The following is a 21,768-nucleotide window of genomic DNA, read 5'->3' as shown; positions in this document are numbered from 1 at the left end:
AAAATCCGGTTGTCTATAATCCTGACAGAATTGTCAAGACATTTTACTATTTGAATGAGCTTTACTGCCCATTTACCCATAAATGTCGCATATTGCCTCTCTGTACGCGACAAGACCAGCTTTACATCACCAGCTCATCAGCAACGTGACACGCCATTCGCTTTTTTCACCGTACCAACTACATCGCCAATGGAGCTGTTGTCGTACTGAAGCGAACCTTCAATAAAGTGTCAAATGTTTTTGATGACAGTTTGTCTCGCCATGCGTTATAGTCCAAGTTTTTATCGTCGTTAAGACAATTGTTTTCGATTTAAGCTCAAGTTTTAAGTTCATTTGGGTTATAAGTGCCTGTTGAGAAATAATCAAAACCATGAGCACTTGCATTCCTTTTAAGTTGTTTATGCAGTTTGACTAAAATGCGTGTGTTCGTGCCGACAGTGCTAGGTTTTAGAAATCCAGAAAAATTTCTGCTTTTTTTCGGGAACTTAACTTAGCACGTAGTTTTATGTGTGGGAAAAAAACGCTTTGTGTTATTTTCAGCCAGCTGTTTTTGCATATGGGACATTTATGCGAACAGGGTAAGACGATTTAGGTATTAAAATGTATTATGCGCACATTATTTTATTTGAAACATACCGTGCGTCTCCATTGAACCTTAACGCTTCAGACAGATCAATGGAGTAGCATGGCATTCAACAAAATAAAAAATAGATTGGTCAATCAACACATCAACACCAGCGAATCAATCGACCACAGTTCAAACACCCAATTTGTTGAAAGTGACTCAAAATATTTGCGCATCATTTCCGATCGATTGCAGATAGTTAAACAAGACGAAATCCAAAAACGATAAATTTCACCCTATATTATTGTTTACCGTTGAAAGAACAATAAATTTGCAGCATCAATTGCTCGCCACTCTGGATGAGTGTTGAATTTTCCACATCTTCAGTTTCTAAGTGAGTGCGGAAAACCGTGCAGGGATGATCAGTCCGGTGTGAAATCGGTGGCTGGCGGTTTTTCAGTCATTCGTCGCCCGTTCCCCATTCAACGCACGCCGTGAAACGTGAGCGAGTGAGGGCGGAAAACACAAAACGTAGTCATGTGCTCGAGCGCCACTTTCAAATTTCTCTGCTACTTTTATGCGTGTTGCAACATTTTCTGTGCAATTAGCATCGCGGTCGGTGCAGACAAAGTGAGTGAGAAAATTACCCGCGATAACTGCAGCTCCGGCGTGAAGTCGCTTTCGCTTTCACAGGACCCAGTGGACCGTTTTCCCGGTGGTGTTTGCAACAGAAGTGAGTTTCACCCTAACATAGTCTGTGACTAGGTGGGCTTAGAAATTGCATGCATAAAAGAAACACACATAACTTACAGTTTTTTTTGTGAACTTTTCAAAATCAAACAAATATTAAAAGACAGAAATGCCACAAAAAGAATTCCATAAAATGCAGTGAAAAAACATTTCCAAATTTAAGACCCTTTGACTTGTTAGCGAAGCAAAAAAACCTAACTTACGAGGGTTAATAATGCTCAAAACATATTCCCAAGTAATTGTGTTACCCTGCTGCGTACTCTTGCCTCTCGAAAGGTGTTCCTCGTACCATGTACTACAAACCCAGTGTCGTTACAGAAACTTATGCGGCACTCCTGCTCATGCTGGCACTGGCATGCTGTATGTCGGTTCTGCTGGCGGTTGGCGTTGCGCTGGTAATTATTCCACCAACTACTCAAACCCCACACTTAACATAATCCTCCACCCCCACCAACTTCTTCCCATCACGAAGCCGTGGGGGTAGGAAGTTGATAATCTTTGTGCTTTTTCTCCTTAACTCTTGCGTGTGCTCTTCTTCTTCTTCTGCTTCTAGGAAAAGCCATCGCTGATAAAGACGTTCCGGGTGTTCTTGTATGTAAATGTAATTTTTCTCTTTGGCTGCTGGCTGTCGATTTTCATCTCGTTCTACGAAACGCACGCCGACACACTCATGGTACTCTGGGGCTTTGTGCTCGTGCTGAGCGTTGGTAAGTTGCTTGACTTTCTGTCTGCTGCGAGTCTGAACAAATTTATACATACACTAGAGACAAATTTGCCAGAAGGAGTTGTACATGAGTTTAGCACAGTGTTGTTCACTTTAGAGCCCTTTTTTTACTATTTTTCTCGAAAATGTTTCTACTGCACGACATTTTCTTTGCTCTGTGCTTTACAAGTGCTTTACTTATTAAGTAAATAATTTGTCTGAAACAATTAACAATGAGTGTGTTTTTATTATTTTTCAGTTTACTTCGGATTGCAAATTTGGGTCGTTACAGGAGCTTGCGAAGCAGTTCAGAATCGCTCTTTTACAGAATTTAAACCTAACCTTCTTTTTACATATTTGCTAAAATGATATGAAAAAATGTCGTACTACAGATTTGAGGAGTCTTTTACAATGTTCATCATCACTACAAAATGTAAAATGATGAAGAAACATAATTCTAGTATCTGTATCCCTTTCACACCTCATGTCGATGGAGTAAGCGGGATACACTCAATGTTTACATTTGTTCATTAGAACTGAGCAGTTCTCTCAGATTTCGGCCATTCGATTTTTTTTGTATTTTTTAATCCGACTGAAACAAATTTGGCAGCTGTCCATACAAAAATTATGTATGAAAATTAAAAAAATCTGTATCTTTTGAAGGAATTTTTTGATCGATTTGGTGTCTTCGGCAAAGTTGTAGGTATGGATATGAACTACACTGGAAAAAAATTATGCACGGTAAAAATATTTGATAATTTTTTATTAAACTTTTTGTCTTTAAAACTTGATTTGCAAAAATAAACTATTTTTATTTTTTTTTTTCATTTTCTGATATGTTTTTAAGGACATCAAATGCAAACTTTTCAGAAATTTCCAGGTTGTGCAAAAAATCTTTGACCGAGTTATGCATTTTTGAATCAAAACAGATTTTTTCAAAAAATTGAAATATTGGTCACCAAAATTTGTCCACTTCATTTTGCCTTCCTCACTGAGGTAAGGCTATAATCCTGCTCTAAAAATGAACTTTTGAAAAACAGGTCAAAGACCTATATTCATGTATACCTATCGACTCAGAATCGAAAACTGAACAAATGTCTGTGTGTGTGTGTGTATGTGAATTATGTTCCGATGCCGAGCCCGATAACATGATCATTATCGGACTCTCTGTTTTTCGTTCCCAACAAGCTCAGACTTGTTGATTTAGGCCCACCTGGCTAGGACAACAGGAAAAGTGCTATAAAACTAGACTCACAAAGTTGGTGTCCTATATAATACATAAGGAAGGATTTGTCTACCTCAAATCCTTCCCGCACAGCTAGCATAAGTTTTAGAAGTAAGAATTCAGTCTGTAACTACCTCTTAAGCGGAGCGAACACGGCTCAAAATAAAAATGCTTAAAGACCCAAACTGTCTTTAATTATAATTGGCGCAGCCGGTCGGCGTCGATCAACCTCAGAGCAGAATCAAATAGTGCATGCGTGTGATTAATAACCATTCGCGAAGTGTGTTCCCGGACAAATACGGAATTAATCCCGAACGTCACCGGAGTATTCGAGCATCATCGGAACATCGGAATTGAGGACACCGCCAACAGAGGAACCTGAGGAGCAGTACTCGACGAGGACCACCACGACTAGCAACTTAATTGATTTGAGAGCCATCCCGCCATACGTCGCATCAAGAGGATGACTCAGTGAGAATCAAAAGAGAAGAGTAGAAGTGAAGTGAAGAAAAACGACTGGAAAAAATGTACCAGTTCGTAAATATGGAACCACAGTTCCAACAAATTTTATTAAAAAGAGTTCTTGAGCTAAAAACAAGACTCAATCATGATATAGAAGATGGAAATATATCCTCTTCTCTTATAAAAGACCTGAGTGCCCTGTTAAAATGGGGTGCAAAAATTGGCCTCCTTGGGGAGTCAGATGTCAAAAACGTTCAATATAATTTGAACATAGTACGAAAATGTACTAATCAAACAATCAACGAATCAACATCAAGTGAATTGATGGATATAAGGATAAAGAATCAGCAGAAGGCAAAGAGCCAACTACCGGGATTGATGTTTGAAAACAGTCCAAAGTGTTTGATTGAAATGACAAGTCAGAATAGATCAACACAAACGGACAACAAACAAATAAACAATCTTCAAGAAGAATCGCCAAGCAACGTTATCTTAATTGCAGAACGTAAAAAGTTCACCAGTTCGAAAAACAAATCTACAAAAAGGACAAGAAACATATGTCAACGTCAACATCGCATCATACGGAGCAAGAATCCAGCAAACAACACGTCAACAAAAAGTTCTATCGGAACAAAAAAATCAATGGATGGATCAAGAATCAGCGAAGCCAACACAAACCAAGGGAACAACAAGTTATCTAGAAATCAACGGAACTTCAAGTCAACGAATTGCATGTCATCGAATAGGTATGTGTTAACATATAAAGATAAGTTCGTAGACACAAATTCCAAAATTTTGTCAAATCAAAAGCTTTACGATAGGGGTAAAAAGTTGTCAATTGATCTTTTAACTAGAAAGTGGAAATACAAATCAACACCCCATAAATATGTTTTACCATGTAAGATAGTAGGCCAATTTCAAAATTATAAATTGCAAAACCGCTTTTACGATCGGGGTAAAAAAAAACATTCATATAACAAGTAAAAACATCGTAGGTGACAGATCAGTGATTCAGACCGATTCAAATCAAAATGGCAAGACTTCTGTTAACTATATTAACAAAATATTTTGCAAAATTTTTGAAGTAAAACTGCTCACTCCATATCTAGACATCGTGGAATACGCTTTTAAGAAGCTGTTATCGAATGTCAAAGACACATGTTTTTTTTAAATGATTTTCATGAAATAACGACAATTAAACAAAATAAAAATGAAGAGACAGTTATTGATTGCATCTAAATTGCTTGATAACTAAAATTTAAATAGATAAAACAATATCCAATCAAAAGCTGCAAAAATATATTGCCCAGAAAAAAAATGTTTTTTTTTTATTGTGCCAAGCTCTATTAAGATTGTTTCTATTTGGACACAATACTAATTTTTATGTAGCAAAAAACATAAAAAAAATATAAAAAAAATGTTTTAAAGAGTCATGCGAACATGATAGTAGCAGTTATTTGAAAGTAAAAAAAAAAACTTATCAACCTAACAAATTAAGATCGTAATCTCAATCATATGAGTACTTAATACCTTTTTTTTATTTCTGATATAAAAAAAATCTGCAAAATTGTGTTGTACGAAACCATATACAAGGAAATTTCAAGATTGTTGTAGTATTCACAACAGTAAGATATGAAAGAACAATGCTTATATTAGCTCAAACAGATATAATGTACACTAAAACATTTCTTTATCTGTTTCGAATGTTGCTTTGAGTTTAATATCAATATTTTTTTTTATCTGAAGTTCAAGCAAACATAACAAAATAGTGTTTGCTGTGTAAAACAAACAATCGATTGGCGTAGACCAACGAGCATTTGTAATTTGAGTTCAATAAACTAAAATTATAACGATAATTTCAGAAGTAATTCAGAAATAAATGTCCCTAACATTTATTACAAGATGTGAAAAAAAATAAACACAAATTTAATTAATAAATTAGATACTATAAAAATAATAATGAAGAAAACATTCAACAATATTTGTTTTTAAGTCCAAGGCTTCTAAATAAGCTGATAAAAAGCTTAAATTTCAAAAAGAAAATCATTTTGCCACAACTGAAAATTATAAGAAGTAATTTTACTCTACGAATCATATCATTCAGAGAAATCTTGATGAATAAAAAAAATGTAATCAGCTAGCAATAAAAAAAATCTATATAGACTCCTAAATTTCAAAATAAACAAAAATATTTCAACAACAATTGTTGATTAATTACGACATACGAATATAATATGGAAAATAAACCTACCACGAATATTTGAGAGTTTTTGGTACTCTGAGAATTTGGTGATAGAAAAATTAAACAACAACCAACATATTGACATTTTGTCATCATATTGTGAATAATAATATGTGTCCAAACAACACAGTATCAATTCAGAAAAATTAATGTTACAATTAAAAAAAAGCACACACAAACTGTAATTCAAAAACTTTGTCTGATCAACATTGATTTTAAAACAAATTATGATTTAAACTGAAAAAAGTGCTTTCTTACTACTTTCGAATATTTAAAAGCTAAAAATTTAAAGCAAAATACAGATAAAAAATAGTGTCAGCTTTTCTGTGATTAAAAGTATCTGTTTTTTATGCTAATTTGATACAAAAAAAACTGTATCTCTTTAAAAAATAGAAAAAAGACCAGTGTTCAAAAACCAATCCTGACAAGTCCAAATATTTTGTTAGGATTTTATCAAGAAAAATTAAACTATATTGAATACAACAGTGTTCGGACAATACAAAATTAACAATGAAGAAAAAGTTTCAAAATGCCTAAAAGAAATTTAGTATTTTATATTTTTTGTAAAAGTGGATAGAAATTTAATATACGATATACCACATAATTACTGACAAGATAGAAAAAATTGCAAAAGAACTTTGAAAAGTTTTTTTTTTCTTCTTGCCAAATGCAAAAAAATCAATGGTTATAAATATACCAATATATATTTAGTACCTAAAGCTAAAATCAATGTATCAAAATGTACTTATAATCGTAATACGTTAAAATATACCGTGAATACACCTTACAACTTTTGTTTACATCACAAAATTTAAGATTGCAAATAAAATGATTCAAATAGTGTATGTCAACTAATGAAAAAATTACTCAATTAAATTTTATTCTGACTGTAAATAATAACTCATGACTCTCGCAACAACACAAAAATAATCATAAAAAGATTAAAAGTGTTCAATATGATTCAAAGTTAACCAAAACAATTAATAAAAAAAAGTTTTATTTTTCAATTCAATGAAATCTTAAGTACAGTAAAAATATTAGGAACATATTTTTCCTTTGACAAAATATAAAAGAATAGGAATTTAATCATACTAGGGGTAATATACCCATTTTAATCACACTAAGCCGTTCGATCAATTCTCATCACTTTTGCCGTTTTCCGCTAGAAAATCAACATTTTTAGATGTATCAACAATGAAGAGTTGCTTGCTCACTTTTATTTGAACTATTTATTACTTTGGAACAGTCAAAAACACTTAATGAAAGCTGTAATTCATGATCAAAGTGCTGATAGGCCGATAATAGAAATAGGCTGAAAAAGGGTATAGTTCCCTAACTGTCAAAATCAGAAAACGGTATAAAAATATGACTATGTTGTCTTAAAACAAGTCACTGAACTTAATTTAGGTAGAAAAAACTGCCATGTATAACTAAAACATCGCAATACATTAGATCAGTTTACAGCGAGAAATAGATGAAGATTTGAAATACAAAATTATGCATAGAAATCGTTGCAAGCGGTAAAGACTACACATGAGTTCAAAAACTATTACAGAAACTGTGTCAAATGAATTCTCAACAAACGATAACATTAAGGATAATAATAATAAAAAATTACATAAATTAAATCGGACAGTTAAAAGCAATAAAACAATGTAATACAAAATAACCTTGATGCCAAAAAGGCTAATTAACAGAAATTCAGTTCTAAAACCAATACAACTGTTCTAAAAAAGTATCTCAAATATTGTGTTAACTGGTTGAGAAAACAAACAATAATTATAACAAAAAAATAAACATTAGGAATATTTATGAAAATATATCCATTTGATAAGTGTTACAATTTCAAAAAAAAAAATCAAGAAGGAAACCATGAATAAAAAAAGGTATAATTACTCAGTTATTTCATGTAACATGTAATCTATTAACTCTCCAAACATAAACAGATAGCCAGAAACACAAAGTTAAACATACAATTTTTAAAATTATGAAAATATTATGAATTATAGTTCAAATCCAATTTAAACATATATATATGAGGATCGCCTATGTTACTGAGCAAAACTATAATCAAAAATACTTCTTAATTATTTAGGCGTAAAGAACAGAAACACATTTATATTATAACGCATGAGGACATGCTTTTTCATCCCCCGGAGGAATTATGTTCCGATGCCGAGCCCGATAACATGATCATTATCGGACTCTCTGTTTTCGTTCCCAACAAGCTCAGACTTGTTGATTTAGGCCCACCTGGCTAGGACAACAGGAAAAGTGCTATAAAACTAGACTCACAAAGTTGGTGTCCTATATAATACATAAGGAAGGATTTGTCTACCTCAAATCCTTCCCGCACAGCTAGCATAAGTTTTAGAAGTAAGAATTCAGTCTGTAACTACCTCTTAAGCGGAGCGAACACGGCTCAAAATAAAAATGCTTAAAGACCCAAACTGTCTTTAATTATAATTTGTGTGTGCGTATTCTCCTTGGTACTCAAAATTCTTGCCAAGTTTTCTCGGCACTAGCTGATCCGATTTGAGTCAAACAAGTTGCATTCGATTCGGTTTGGTGCCCCATACTGCACTATTGAATTGTTTGAAGATCCGATAAGTAGTTCAAAAGTTACGTATAAAAAAGTGTCAGAGTTGCGAATCGAGTGCTGGAATTTTGATGCCGGATCTCACTTATCTATATGAAAACTATGTCCGGATTTAACACCCAACCCATCGTTGGTTAGGTTATCGAAAGACCTTTCCAATGAGTCTAACGAATTGAAGATCTGGCAACCCTGTCTCGAGATATGACCACTTAAGTGAAATTTATGCACATGTTTGAAGCCGGATCTCACTTAAATGTATGTAAACTATGTCCGGATCCATGATCCGATCCATCGTTGGTGAGATTATCAAAAGACCTTTCAAATGAGCACAAAACATTGGAGATCTGGCAACCCTGTCTCAAGTTATGACCACTTAAGTGATAATTATGATCTTTTTTGAAGCCGGATCTCACTTAAACTATGTCCGGATCCATCATCCGACCCATCGTTGGTTAGGTAATCGAAAGACCTTTCCAATGAGTTCAAAACATTGAAGATCTGGCAACCCTGTCTCGAGATATGACCACTTAAGTGATATTTATGTACATGTTTGAAGCCGGATCTCACTTAAATGTATGTAAACTATGTCCGGATCCATGATCCGATCCATCGTTGGTGAGATTATCAAAAGACCTTTCAAATGAGCACAAAACATTGGAGATCTGGCAACCCTGTCTCAAGTTATGACCACTTAAGTGATAATTATGATCTTTTTTGAAGCCGGATCTCACTTAAACTATGTCCGGATCCATCATCCGACCCATCGTTGGTTAGGTAATCGAAAGACCTTTCCAATGAGTTCAAAACATTGAAGATCTGGCAACCCTGTCTCAAATTATGACCACTTAAGTGATAATTATGATCTTTTTTGAAGCCGGATCTCACTTAAACTATGTCCGGATCCATCATCCGACCCATCGTTGGTTAGGTAATAGAAAAACCTTTCCAAAGAGTTCAAAACATTGAAAATCTGGCAACCCTGTCTCGAGATATGACCACTTAAGTGATATTTATGTACATTTTTTAAGCCGGATCTCTCTTAAATGTATGTTAACTATGTCCGGATCCATTATCCGACCCATCGTTGGTTAGGTAATCAAAAGACCTTTCAAATTAATACAAAACATTGAATCCTGGCAACCCTGTCTCAAGTTATGACCACTTAAGTGATAATTATGATCTTTTTAGAAGCCGGATCTCACTTAAATGTATGTAAACTATGTCTGGATCCATCATCCGACCCATCGTTGGTTGGGTAATAGAAAAACCTTTCCAATGAATACAAAACATTGAAGATCTGGCAACCCTGTCTCAAGTTATGACCATTTAAGTGATAATTATGATCTTTTTTGAAGCCGGGTCTCACTTAATTGTATGTAAACTATGTCCGGCTCCATCATCCAACCCATCGTTGTTTAGGTAATCGAAAGACCTTTCCAATGAGTCCAAAACATTGAAGATCTGGCAACCCTGTCTCGAGATACGACCACTTAAGTGATATTTATGTACATTTTTGAAGCCGGATCTCACTTAAATGTATGTAAACTATGTCCGGATCCATTTTCCGACCCATCGTTGGTTAGGTAATCAAAAGAACTTTCAAATGAATATAAAACATTGAAGATCTGGCAACCCTGTCTCAAGTTATGACCACTTAAGTGATAATTATGATCTTTTTTGAAGCCGGATCTCACTTAAACTATGTCCGGATCCATCATCCGACCCATCGTTGGTTAGGTAATCGAAAGACCTTTCCAATGAGTCCAAATTATTGAAGATCTGGCATCGCTCAGTTTCAAGTTTTGACCGCTTAAGTGACATTTGTGTTATTTTTTTTATTGAGAAATAGATAGAATTTGTGTCCAAACCCATCATATCACCAAATGTTGGTAAAAAGTGAGGAAGGCACCAACCACATAGGTGGATTAAGTTAGTTTTTTATGTAAAATCAAATTTGCAATCAAAAAGTACTCTAGTGAATTTTTGATAAAGTGCACCGTTATCAAGTTAAAGTCATTTTTAGGTGACTTTAAAAAAAAGTCGCAGTTTTTCATTTTTTAAAGTGAGTGCCCATGTTTGCCCACCTTTGAAACAAATATTTTTGAAAAGCTCAAAAAAGGTCAAAGATTTTTTGCACAACCTGGAAATTTCTCAAAAGTTGGCATTTGATGTCCTCTAAAAGATCAAAAAAATAAAAAATAAATAGTGTTTTTTTACTAACCAAGTTTAAGGTACAAAAAGTTAAATAAGAAATCATCATTTTTTTTACCGTTCAGTCTAGAATTATTTTTTTTCCAGTGTAGTCCATATCCATACCAACAACTTTGACGAAGACACCAAATCGATCAAAAAATACCTGCATAAGATACACATTTTTGAATTTTCATACATCATTTTTGCATGGACAGCTGCCAAATTTGTATGGAAAACTATATGGACAAACTAACGATACAAAACGGTTTCTTTGGGAATACCGAAGATACCAAAAATGTTTACAAAAATTAAAATTGAAGAAAAAAGACCGTTTTCGTAGAGAATTGCTTAACTTATAAAAAAGTCTAGAATTAGGGGAAAATGGGGCAAGTGTAACAAGCTAAGGAAATGATCGTTGTAACCCATCAAAAACGTTAAAAATCTGTCGGATTTTTTAATTATCATCTTGTTTCAGGTCTTGACTAAGACTTTGATTAGAATAGAATTTTAAAAAAAATCCTGTTTTTAATGCAAAAAAATGATTCAAAAAAAAAGATTTTCCGTACGTTCTACTCAACTAGTGGGGCAAGACGAACAACCCGTTGGGGCAAGAGGAACAATGCATGAAATAACATGTTAATTTGCTAACAATTGAACTGTTATCACTTAGATACATCAGATTAGGATGTATTTGAAACATTTCTTTCATTTTTAGATTAAATAATAGTATGTTACTAAAAATTTGATCGCTTTTACAAAAAAAAATATTACTTTGATGAAAAAAGGGAAATTTTCATAATATCACTATATTTTGCATGGACAATTTTTTTAACAATTGTTTACCAGTTTTTAAGAACGTTTATGTATTTATTTCCAATAAAATATGTTGTTGCAGCAATTCGTATTTTTTCCCTACTAAAAATGCATATGGTACACTTGCCCCACCTGAACAAGATTTTTCAAAAAAATCTCAACAAAAATAACCAAAAGTTAAATCATACTTTAAAATAGGTGCAAGTCATTGGTAGGGACACTACTGATCTAGGAAAAATTGCATTTTGATAAAATGAGCCTTAAAACGAACCCTAAGCCTTATTTTGTACTTTCCAAATATTATAAGAAAACAAAGGGTTTGAAAAAAAACTTCATTAAATCTTATGCTCCGTGGCGTTTACATCGTTTTGGCGGTTATGTGGTAGTAGAATCAGCTAATTGCATTGTTAGCAACAATTCCTCATACTGGAAATAATCAAAATTGTAAAAATTACGGCCGTACGAGCGATTGTTCCTCTTGCCCCATATGGTCGTCTTGCCCCACCTTCCCCTATTTTTGTTTCTTCATCATCTTATATTTTATGGCAATGTTTTCATTCACAAATGGATCAGAATATTTGATCGGATGTCCTTAGATTGGTTTTTACGTTACATGTTGTTTGTACCGACTTTAAAATTCTTAATGTCAAGCTTAATATCAAAGGGTATTTCCCTTCTCTCTGTTAATATGCTATGCCGTTTACAAGAAGTTGATTAATTCAACGAAAATACATAACAAGATTATCTGAATCAGCCTACTGAAGTTCAATTTACTCAAGTGTCAAAAAATTCAAGCTTCCGGCAAATTTATCAAACTGTGACTTCAAACTTCAAATGCACCCTTTCGGCGTGAAAATGTGCACCAAAGACTGCTACAAGGTGTTTGGGTACTTTCTGGGTTTCATGTGGATCGTAACGTCCTTTTACTACACGATGGAAACGATCGAACTGCTCAAACTGATGAAGTTGCAGTGCACCAAGGAAGGAGCAGCTGATGCGCCACCCACAACGGCTGTTTCCATTCAGGCACGTATCCAGTTCGACTCGGAGCTGGTCGGGAAGGTTTGCGACTTTTATGGGCGGTTGGGTAAGTTGGGAACGGTTTTGAGTAGAGGATTTCTTACCCGATTTTTTCTACAGATGGTTTCATGCCATACCACATCATAACCACCCTCATCAAAATGGTGCCGGGGATGCTGCTAATCATTGGAATTTTCAAGGTGAGAAGCTTGCTTTCGTAAACTTCCTGTAAGTTTTGTTTTCAAACATTAATTTTCAGGATAATATAACGTTGGTAAAGGTTTTCATCGTATATGCCCTACTGGAGGAAATATTCTTTGTGGCCGTGTTTTCCAAAATCTTCAGTCAGATAAGTTCGGAAGGAAAGAAAACCACTTGGCTGTTTTGGATTCTGATATTTTCATGTGGTGAGTAACAGAAAACAAGCTTTTATTTTGCATTTTTTGTTCTACGTAGGTCAACTGGACAAGTTAACTGCCACTTATTTAAAAATTGACTATTCGAACAACCAAATTTGTAACTTGAGCGGTTGCCAGTTATTTGTTATTTTGGATTTGTTTGTAAATGTAAGTTCTTTCGATTACCTAGCCAATGATTTATTACATGATGGTGTTTGGGCACGTGAACATTTGAGAGGGGAGGGGGGGGGGTTTATATTACCATGGATGGTCCCCTAACAACTATAAAACATTTACATATTGAAATGAAAACTCGGTAAATGGGCCTAAAACACATTCAATTCATGTTTTGAATAGTTCCCAATGATTTGTAATTGTTTCAAGAGCAGTAACACCGACCAACAAAATTTCTGCGCAGGCTCAACTTGAAGGGAAGCATGAACCTTGGGATCCCCAGAATCACGTTCATTTTGATTTTTTCAAAAATAGTTTGTCTGGGCCGAATGGTTTTTCTCCAAAGTTTGTATGGAGAATTAGTGTTGTTCAGATCTCCTACATATTGCATGCAATTTTTGGGTTGTATGCAAAAGCAACAAACCACCCTAATTCCAAAATGTAAATTCCAATAAAGGCACTTTGTTGCCCAACTAATTGCTATATAAGAATGAAAAAAACTAAAGGTATAAAAACAAACTTTAGGCAAGCCTACGAGAGAAAATATATTTGAAAACAACTTCAAACTAAATTTAAACTTCGACTCAACAGTCCTTGTTAAAACACAGGGTTATTGTTTCTGGAAAAATAGTTTTTTTTAGTTGAGAATCCATGTCATGATACAGTCATGCCCCGGTTTTGATTCGTTCAGCTGCCTCGGTTAAGCACGGCCCAGTGCTTAACTGAAGCTCAGAGCTTATGGGATTTTGGCTATATGGGAGACATTGGCTATAATCGTATGAAAAATCATAATAACATCAAAAAATTATATTGTTTTGGAATAGAATGATGTCAGCTATCGATAGCACTTATAATTACATGAAAATTTTCACAAAAATACGTATTTTTCCTGTATTTTGAAAATGCAATGTTTCTCGAAAAAATACTCATAATAATTGTTTTTGCAATATGGGTATCAAATGATCGGAATCTATATATGGGTCATTCCATCTGAAGCGGAACAGCATTTGAAAATTACCCTCTCCGATCCTGCTCAAATTTGGCAGAGCTGTTGATACTATCAAAACATGCAAGAATCCCGAATTTCATCCAAATCGGACCACCCCCTCCATTTTTGTACCTCCCCAAAAAATCGACTTTTTGGCGATTTTTGGCCAAACCTCCTAGTTTCAAACGGCGATAGCTCAGAAACCACAAATCTCAGAAGGTCGGTCTTAAACTCAATTTTGAAGGAAGTCGGACGTAGAATCCATTTCCGTGATCAAAATGTTGATTAATTTATTTTTTCTACCTGTATTGCGCAATTGAAAGCTTTAAACGGCCGTATCTCAAAACACCCCAACTTATTTTTTTTATTTGACCTCACCATCGTGTTCCCCGGCCAATTTTACATAAGAATCACCTATCGACAGAAATGAATATGTTTCGTTCCAGAGATATCGAATTTTAAAGTTTTGTGTTTTCGAAATTACCTGCATCAGCTTCATTCGCCGCATCTGCTAGAAGCACACAGGCGGGCTGATCAATAACTGCTACCTGGCCATTTATTGAAATAATATTTCATCATATTGTGGTTTGGTTGAGCGTTTTAGCAGAATGCATTACTGTGAATACAAAGAGACGAGTTGTTCCTTTTAATTCCGCTATATATCATCATAAATAATCTTCATCAAATTGAGCAAAAATTAACTGTATAATACTGTAGGAAACTGAAGTTTAAACGCAAATGTTTATCTGCTCAAAAAAATTAATGAAGTGAATTTCTGTGTTAACCCACTGGACAGAGCAATGACGACACACAGTAAAGGGCAGAATTGGATTCCGACGGAGCGAGAGGAAAATGCAATTCTCGGATTAGTTTTCAAAAAGCCGTAAGAGCCATTGTTAAACAAAGTCCTTTTTGCATCGGTATTCGACCTACTTACGAAAAACCAATATCAAAATGCTCGAGATTGTTCATCTACACGTCCTTCAAGTGCCCCAAACTTAAAATAAATGAAATTTTGTTTCATTTTCTATAAAAACGAAAATTAGTGTCAGAGGTCACAATGGCTCTTACGGCTTTTTAAAAACTCACCCGAGAATTAATCTTGTTAGTAACACTGAAAAATAAGTGCACGATACATTATTGAGTAAAAATATGAATTAAAATGAATAAAATTTGTTGATACGTTGTACTCTAGTGAAGGACGATCACAAAGAGTAGGAAAAGGATTTCTGGAATGTATAAAACTGAAAAATGTAAGAAAATCACAAAGTTTGATCTGCTGCAAAGCGGCTAATTCTACAAATTTAGTTGCGATGATTTCGACACCGTCCGAACAACAGTGTTTTTTTTTTATCTATCATTCTTGGATTCTTGGAACACAATACAGCTGCTGTCCTCACGTATAAGGATTTTTTTAATTAAATGTACCTTGACCAAAATCATATTTTAATGAAATGGAGCTGGCTCACTATATAAAAATTGATTTAATATGATCAATCTAAACCATAAATCAGAATTATGGTAAAGTGTCAATAATAAACTATAATAATAATAATAATAATAATAATAATAATAATAAAGCAGGTTTTGGGGTTTTTGCTGAATGGCACTATTTTGCTCCACTTCATTATTTTTTTTGAGCAGATAAACATTTGCGATTAAACTTCAGTTTCCTACAGTATTATACAGTTACTTTTGGTTCAATTTGATGAAGATTATTTATGATGAAATATTATTTCAATAAATGGCCAGGTAGCAGTTATTGATCAGCCCGCCTGTGTGCTTCTAGCAGATGCGGCGAATGAAGCTGATGCAGGTAATCTCGAAAACACAAAACTTTAAAATTCGATATCTCTGGAACGAAACATATTCATTTCTGTCGAGAGGTGGTTCTTATGTAAAATTGGCCGGAGAACACGATGGTGAGGTCAAATAAAAAAAATAAGTTGGGGTGTTTTGAGATACGGCCGTTTAATGTTTTCAATTGCGCAATACAGGTAGAAAAAATAAATTAATCAACATTATGATCACGGACATGGATTCTACGTCCGATTTCCTTCAAAATTGAGTCCAAGTACGACCTTCTGAGATTTGTGGTTCCTGAGCTATCGCCGTTTGAAACTAGGAGGTTTGGCCAAAAATCGCCAAAAAGTCAATTTTTTGGGGAGGTACAAAAATGGAGGGGGTGGTCCGATTTGGATGAAATTCGGGATTCTTGCATGTTTTGATAGTATCAACAGCTCAGCCAAATTTGAGCAGTAATTTTCAAATTTGCACTTTTTCGTGCACAGTTGAGATGGAATGACCCATATACACAAAATTTCGACGCTTTTGTTCGAACGCGAATCAATTCAACACGGAACGTCGGATCGAGGTGCTCTTTGTTGCGTTGGGTTCGTAACGTCATGATTCGAATTCCCGGACGCTTCGAAATCCGGACACCTCATCTTGTTTTATCAATTATTTGGATATAAGTTCGCATTATGCATGTCAAAACTGTGTTATTTGATGAATTCTAACTTCAACTTTCATTTAAGGTTTGTTTGAACGCTGTAGTTAATGTCAAAACAATTAAATAAAATAAAATTATAAGATTACAAAAAATGCGAAACATTTCACGTGAAATATTTCATAGGCGTCCGATGCACCGGGAAGGCAGAGCAGAAATTTATGGTTTTGATTTCCTCAAATTCATGCAATTTTTTATATAAAATATCGATTGTTTTGATGTTAACAGCTTATTTGAGACCTAAAAAATGCCATTCACTGACATTTCAGTCCAAATTTGTGCGATTCATGAGCAAAAACGAGTGTCCGGATTTCGAATCAGCTTTTATCAGTGTCCGGGATTCGAAGCACAACAAGTCATTTTAATTTACAAATTCTAATGAAAAATTGTTAGAAAAGACATATTTTGCATGCATTCTCTTAAAACTGACTGTTAATGCTACATCCTGATGATATTTCTTCATATCCAACTTATTACATGATTTTTTGTCAGCTATAACGAAAATGATATGATACTAAGTGTCCGGTTTTCGAATCATGACGTTATGAGTCCAAGGAAGGTTCTTACGCCAAAAAGTTACAACTTTGGCCATTCTGGAACCAATTCCGGAAAATCTGCAGATTGTTTGGAAAAAGTTACGTAAAATCAAATTTAGATCACAGGAGGCTGAAGAAGCAAAAACGTTAAAAACGTCAACAAACGAAAAGGCAGAACGAAGTTTGTCGGGTAAGGCTTGTTTTTCATACATTTTGAATGCAATATTTTTTATGCAAATACTAAAAAATTTCACAAAACTACATATTTTTGAAAAAAAAAATACTCAAAATTTTAGTTTTTTACAAAATAAGTATCAAACGATCAGGATTAGCTATAACACAAATTTTTCAAAGTATTCCAATTTTCCACAAAACTCAGTATTTTTGAAAAAATACTCAAAATTTTACAACGTGGGTATCAACTGTTTGGAATTTTTAATACATTTCGAATGTAATAACAAAATAATACTTCACAAAACTTCGTATTTTCGAAAAAAAAAACTCAAAATTTCAGTTTTTTTTTCAATATGGGTATCAAATGCTTCGGATTTTTCATACATTTCGAATATAGTATCATTTTTGAGAAAATACTCAAACTTTTCACGAAACTACATATTTTCGGAAAAAACACTCGAAATTTCTGTATTTTTACAAAACTGATATTCATATCGATCGGGATTGTTTGATACATTTCGAAAGTTGCAACACAATTTCATGAAAATACTCATATTTTCCACAAAACTAAGTAATTTCGAAAAAATGCTCAAAATTTCAAATGAATGTAAAATTTCCGATCATATTGCAAAAAACTGAAATTTTGAGTAATTTTTCGAAATCACGTAGTTTTCTGAAAATTGTCAAAATACAGGAAAAATACGTATTTTTGTGAAAATTTTCATGTAACTTTAATTACAATGGATAGCTGCCATCATCCCAATTCCAAAACACTATTATTTTTTATGTTTGCATGATTTTTCATTCGATTATATCTAATGTCTCCTATATAGCAGAAATCCCATAAGCTCTGTGCTCCAGTTATGCACGCCTCGGTTTTGCATCCCCCATATGCAGTGCTTAACCGTGGCATGATTGTACTTTGTTAATTTTTTGCCTGGATTTATTAAGACCCGACAAAATTTATCATGTTGAAAAACAACCCCTTTACCTGAATTTCATAAATTAAAACCCTTTTAAATAAGATTGTTACCTTTGCATAAAGCCTTATTTGTAGCAAACAAGTTAAACATCAGTTTTTCAAATCATTTTCTAACTGAAAATTGTCTAATTGCTTAACAAACTTGCTACCTAGAATTACCTATTCTAGAATTAACTTTTAAAGAATTATATTCAAAGACATTTGTCTCTAAAGACAAAGAAAGACCGAAGTAAGCAAATCATAAACTACTTTCAGCTCTGGTTTCAGTTTAGTAGGGGATTATGAAATTAATTGGGTTTACAGGTTTTATTACCATTTTAGACGTACTTTTGCATTGCTTAAATTATCAATAATTCAATTCTCTTTATTTCCAGTGAAACTCATTATCGGAATCTGGATACTACTGGGAGTGTACGCTGGCATTGAAAACACACGAAGAATCTACCACAGATACGTTTAAAGGCACTTTCGGATGGTGGAATAAGAGACGGCTGAATTAAATCTTTGGAAAGACGTTATAATATTTTATTTATTTGCATATAAATACAAAATTAACAACTGTTGTGTTAACAATATTGCAAAATTTATTGCGCATAGGAATTGGTTAGTATATACATTTTGCTGGATCGACTTTAACTTCCATCGAATATATTTGTTACATGTTACTATTTACAAAAGGCAGTGTGCTAGATTTATTGCTATTGTTGTTATACAAATTATACATCAGTTTTCCTGTCCTGACTCGACTCGCTTTGTTTCGATTCGGCTATTCCTGTTTCAACAATTGTTTTGCTTTTGCTATTTGAAAAAAAAATATCCTGACTCACTAGAATTGAAGCTATGCAACGTTTCGAACAAATCGATTAAATATGTTCATACAATAATCCTTCATTTTTCCGGTACTCTCTTTTGTCCGTACATTGTGCTAAATAAAACAAAAAAAATCAAGTCTTTTCCGTTTACTGATTGAACACTTTCGTCGATTCTTCCATTACACGGCAGTGGGCAGTCCATCGTTCTTCAAAGTGTATTAAAACAAAAAAAAATCACTGTTATCACAAAACGGTATCCAGAATCCAGGGAACAAATTTCGATATCCTTGTGCAAACACCGGGCAGGTTGGCCTCGGCACATCCGATGCCCCAGGAGATGATGCCGGCCAGGAAGTAGTGGCCGTCCTTTCCCTTGACCTGTTGGCGATGGGAATGGGGGACAAACAATGGGGTTAGTTTAAAAGTCCAATTAAAATGTGGGGATGGGGGGGGGCTCACCTGTAGCGGTCCACCGGAATCGCCCTGGCAGGAGTCTTGGCCACCGGTTTCGTGGCCGGCGCACAAGAATATGTCCGGGATGAACTCGTGCCGTCCTGCCCGGAGGAACATTGACTTGCACCGGTCGTTGCTAACAATCGGAACCGACACCTGCGGAATCAAAAAGAGAGATAGAGAGCGAGAAAAGTGAAAGGAATGCAATAATGAAATTGGGTTGGTGGAGAAAAATATAAAACGGAAACACAACTTGAGAAACAAGATCAGAGCAAAACGTTCCAACTAATAAAAGTGGAAAATGCCGGCAAAGGTCGGCGATTCCATGAATAACAAACGGCCAAATGCTCTCAGCTGGGGGGGGAGTGGGAAAAATCGTTTTCCCTCCACCACTTTTCCTTTTCCTCCAAATTGAGTCATGGGAGGAAAAAGCGAGCGAGCACTTTTCGTTGGCGTTCGGGTTGGAATGATGATGAAGATCAATATATACATTCCCAAGTGAGTTTGGGAACGGAATCGAACGAAAATGCGTTTATGGTTATTAGGTTGAAAGGAAAAAAAGAGGCATGAATAACAATGCGCGCATCAGGTCCCAAGTGACGAGAAAGAGGATGATTTCTCTACCAAGGCCAGAGCATCAAAGTGTAGGCGATTTTTTTTCAGATGATGAGTCAACAGGTGTTTTGTGGGAGGCGATGAAAGTGGTTAGATTTTATCCAACTTCAAACAGAGTTAGCGCAAACAACATCAAAAAAATGCTGGAGCTATTTTTGGAAGAAAATTTAAGAAAATATTGAAAGAAATATAGCATAATATTGCCTGTATTTCACCTAGCTTCGAAAAACATTGCATTCTATAAGAAATAATTCATCACAAAATCTGTAGCCATGGCAATTTTTTATTGATTAAAAATCGAAAGTGTGCAGTGTAAATCACAAGCCAACACAAATGAAAAAAATGTAATGCTTAACTCTGGAGAATATTTAATCAGTTAGGAAAACTTAAAAAAAAACTTGTTTGAATTATTATCGTAAACTGGGGTCAATAGGGACACTTGGGCGAATCGGGACAGCAGTTTTAACCATTTTGGAGCACATTTTTTTTATTTTTCTGGTTAGTTTCGGTTAGAACAGACTTCCTATTCAGACTGTAGTCCCGATTCACCCCAGATTACGGATTTTTAACATCCATTGACCCCTTGTTCATTTTGAATTGTTTTTATCTTTCGACGTTTGTCTGCTTGTTTAAACCAGGTCCGGTCGTGTAGTGGTTAGCGTTTTAGCTTCACACCCCAGTTGGGCCTGGGTTCAATTTCAGTGGCATTTTTCGAGAAGAGATTTGCCTGATCACGCCTTCTATCGGATAGGAAAGTAGAACGTCGGTCCATTTGCGTAAACGAAGTTTTGGGTGACTCCCCACTAGAGTGACAAAAAAAAATTAAAATTTTGGAAAGAGATACTCCCTGGTTCGAATCTTTATGCAAAAACAAGTACCAATTTTGAGCTAAATCAGTTGAGTTTTTGTTTCCCCGTTTCCCGGGAAACGTGCTATCTTGACACACCCTGAAAATTGATGTTAGTGAGAAAATTGGCCAAAGAGATTTCAGGTCATAACGCGTTTGATACACGTACATGGCCGACTACCATAAACGATTGTAATTGTAACTTGGAACCAACCAACGCGTGTTTGTTTTTGTTTACATGGAAAAACGGAATCGACGTACAGTGAGTCAAATATTTGTCCGTACCCCCCCGTACGGAAAATGTTTGTGATATAAAAGTACATAAAATTCGACTAAAGTGCCATGTTTTATACATCAATCGACGCGGCAGAATGTCCTCTTTAAGACACTGTCATTGGATTTGCAAAAAACTTTTTCTTAAAAAATACAAAAATAGTTTACTGAAAAAAGTAAAATAAAGAGGTCAAATAATTGTCCGTACCCCTAATAAAAGTACAAAATCTGATCGATTTAAGTGAATTCATTTATGAAATGTTGTTTCTGTGTCAAATACTAGTACCTCTAGCCAGTTTGTGACAACTTTGAACTTGTGATAACTTTGTTTAGTTAGTTTATATTAAAAATTAGATTAAATTTAGTTTTTTATGTAAAACTTATCAAAATATTAGTTTATAAACAACTATTTTTATAAAATTGCTATTTTATGTT

The 21,768-nt window shown here is 34.5% G+C and overlaps 3 protein-coding genes across 4 annotated transcripts in view; 2 read left to right on the top strand and 1 right to left on the bottom strand.

The window, feature by feature from the left end:
- The first annotated feature begins 1,003 nt into the window (after window positions 1-1,003).
- LOC119769007 lies at window positions 1,004-2,387 on the top strand. The gene is made up of 4 exons (XM_038260879.1): window positions 1,004-1,298; window positions 1,634-1,710; window positions 1,869-2,022; window positions 2,278-2,387. Exons 1-4 carry the CDS (start codon window positions 1,103-1,105, stop codon window positions 2,385-2,387), a joined length of 537 nt encoding a protein of 178 aa, XP_038116807.1. The 5' UTR covers window positions 1,004-1,102.
- Window positions 2,388-12,149: 9,762 nt separating this feature from the next.
- Window positions 12,150-18,898, top strand: LOC119768677. The gene is made up of 4 exons (XM_038259154.1): window positions 12,150-12,639; window positions 12,693-12,772; window positions 12,832-12,979; window positions 18,708-18,898. The coding sequence occupies exons 1-4, from the start codon at window positions 12,387-12,389 to the stop codon at window positions 18,791-18,793; spliced, it is 567 nt and encodes a 188-aa protein (XP_038115082.1). The 5' UTR covers window positions 12,150-12,386; the 3' UTR covers window positions 18,794-18,898.
- Window positions 18,875-21,768, bottom strand: part of LOC6040828 (serine proteinase stubble) — a 267,484-nt gene continuing 264,590 nt past the window's right edge. For both annotated transcript variants that reach the window (XM_038259151.1, XM_038259152.1), the window contains exons 13-14: window positions 19,605-19,754; window positions 18,875-19,523 (exon numbers count right to left, since the gene is read on the bottom strand). In XM_038259151.1, the coding sequence (XP_038115079.1) occupies window positions 19,389-19,523; window positions 19,605-19,754 (285 nt within the window). In that variant the 3' untranslated portion in view covers window positions 18,875-19,388. The remainder of the gene's footprint in view (window positions 19,524-19,604; window positions 19,755-21,768) is intronic.

This window comes from Culex quinquefasciatus, chromosome 3 (assembly GCF_015732765.1).
Source record: "Culex quinquefasciatus strain JHB chromosome 3, VPISU_Cqui_1.0_pri_paternal, whole genome shotgun sequence".
Classification (NCBI taxonomy): Eukaryota; Metazoa; Arthropoda; class Insecta; order Diptera; family Culicidae; genus Culex; species Culex quinquefasciatus.
Note: the sequence above shows the minus strand (reverse complement) of the source record. Positions and strands in the feature narration are given on the sequence as shown.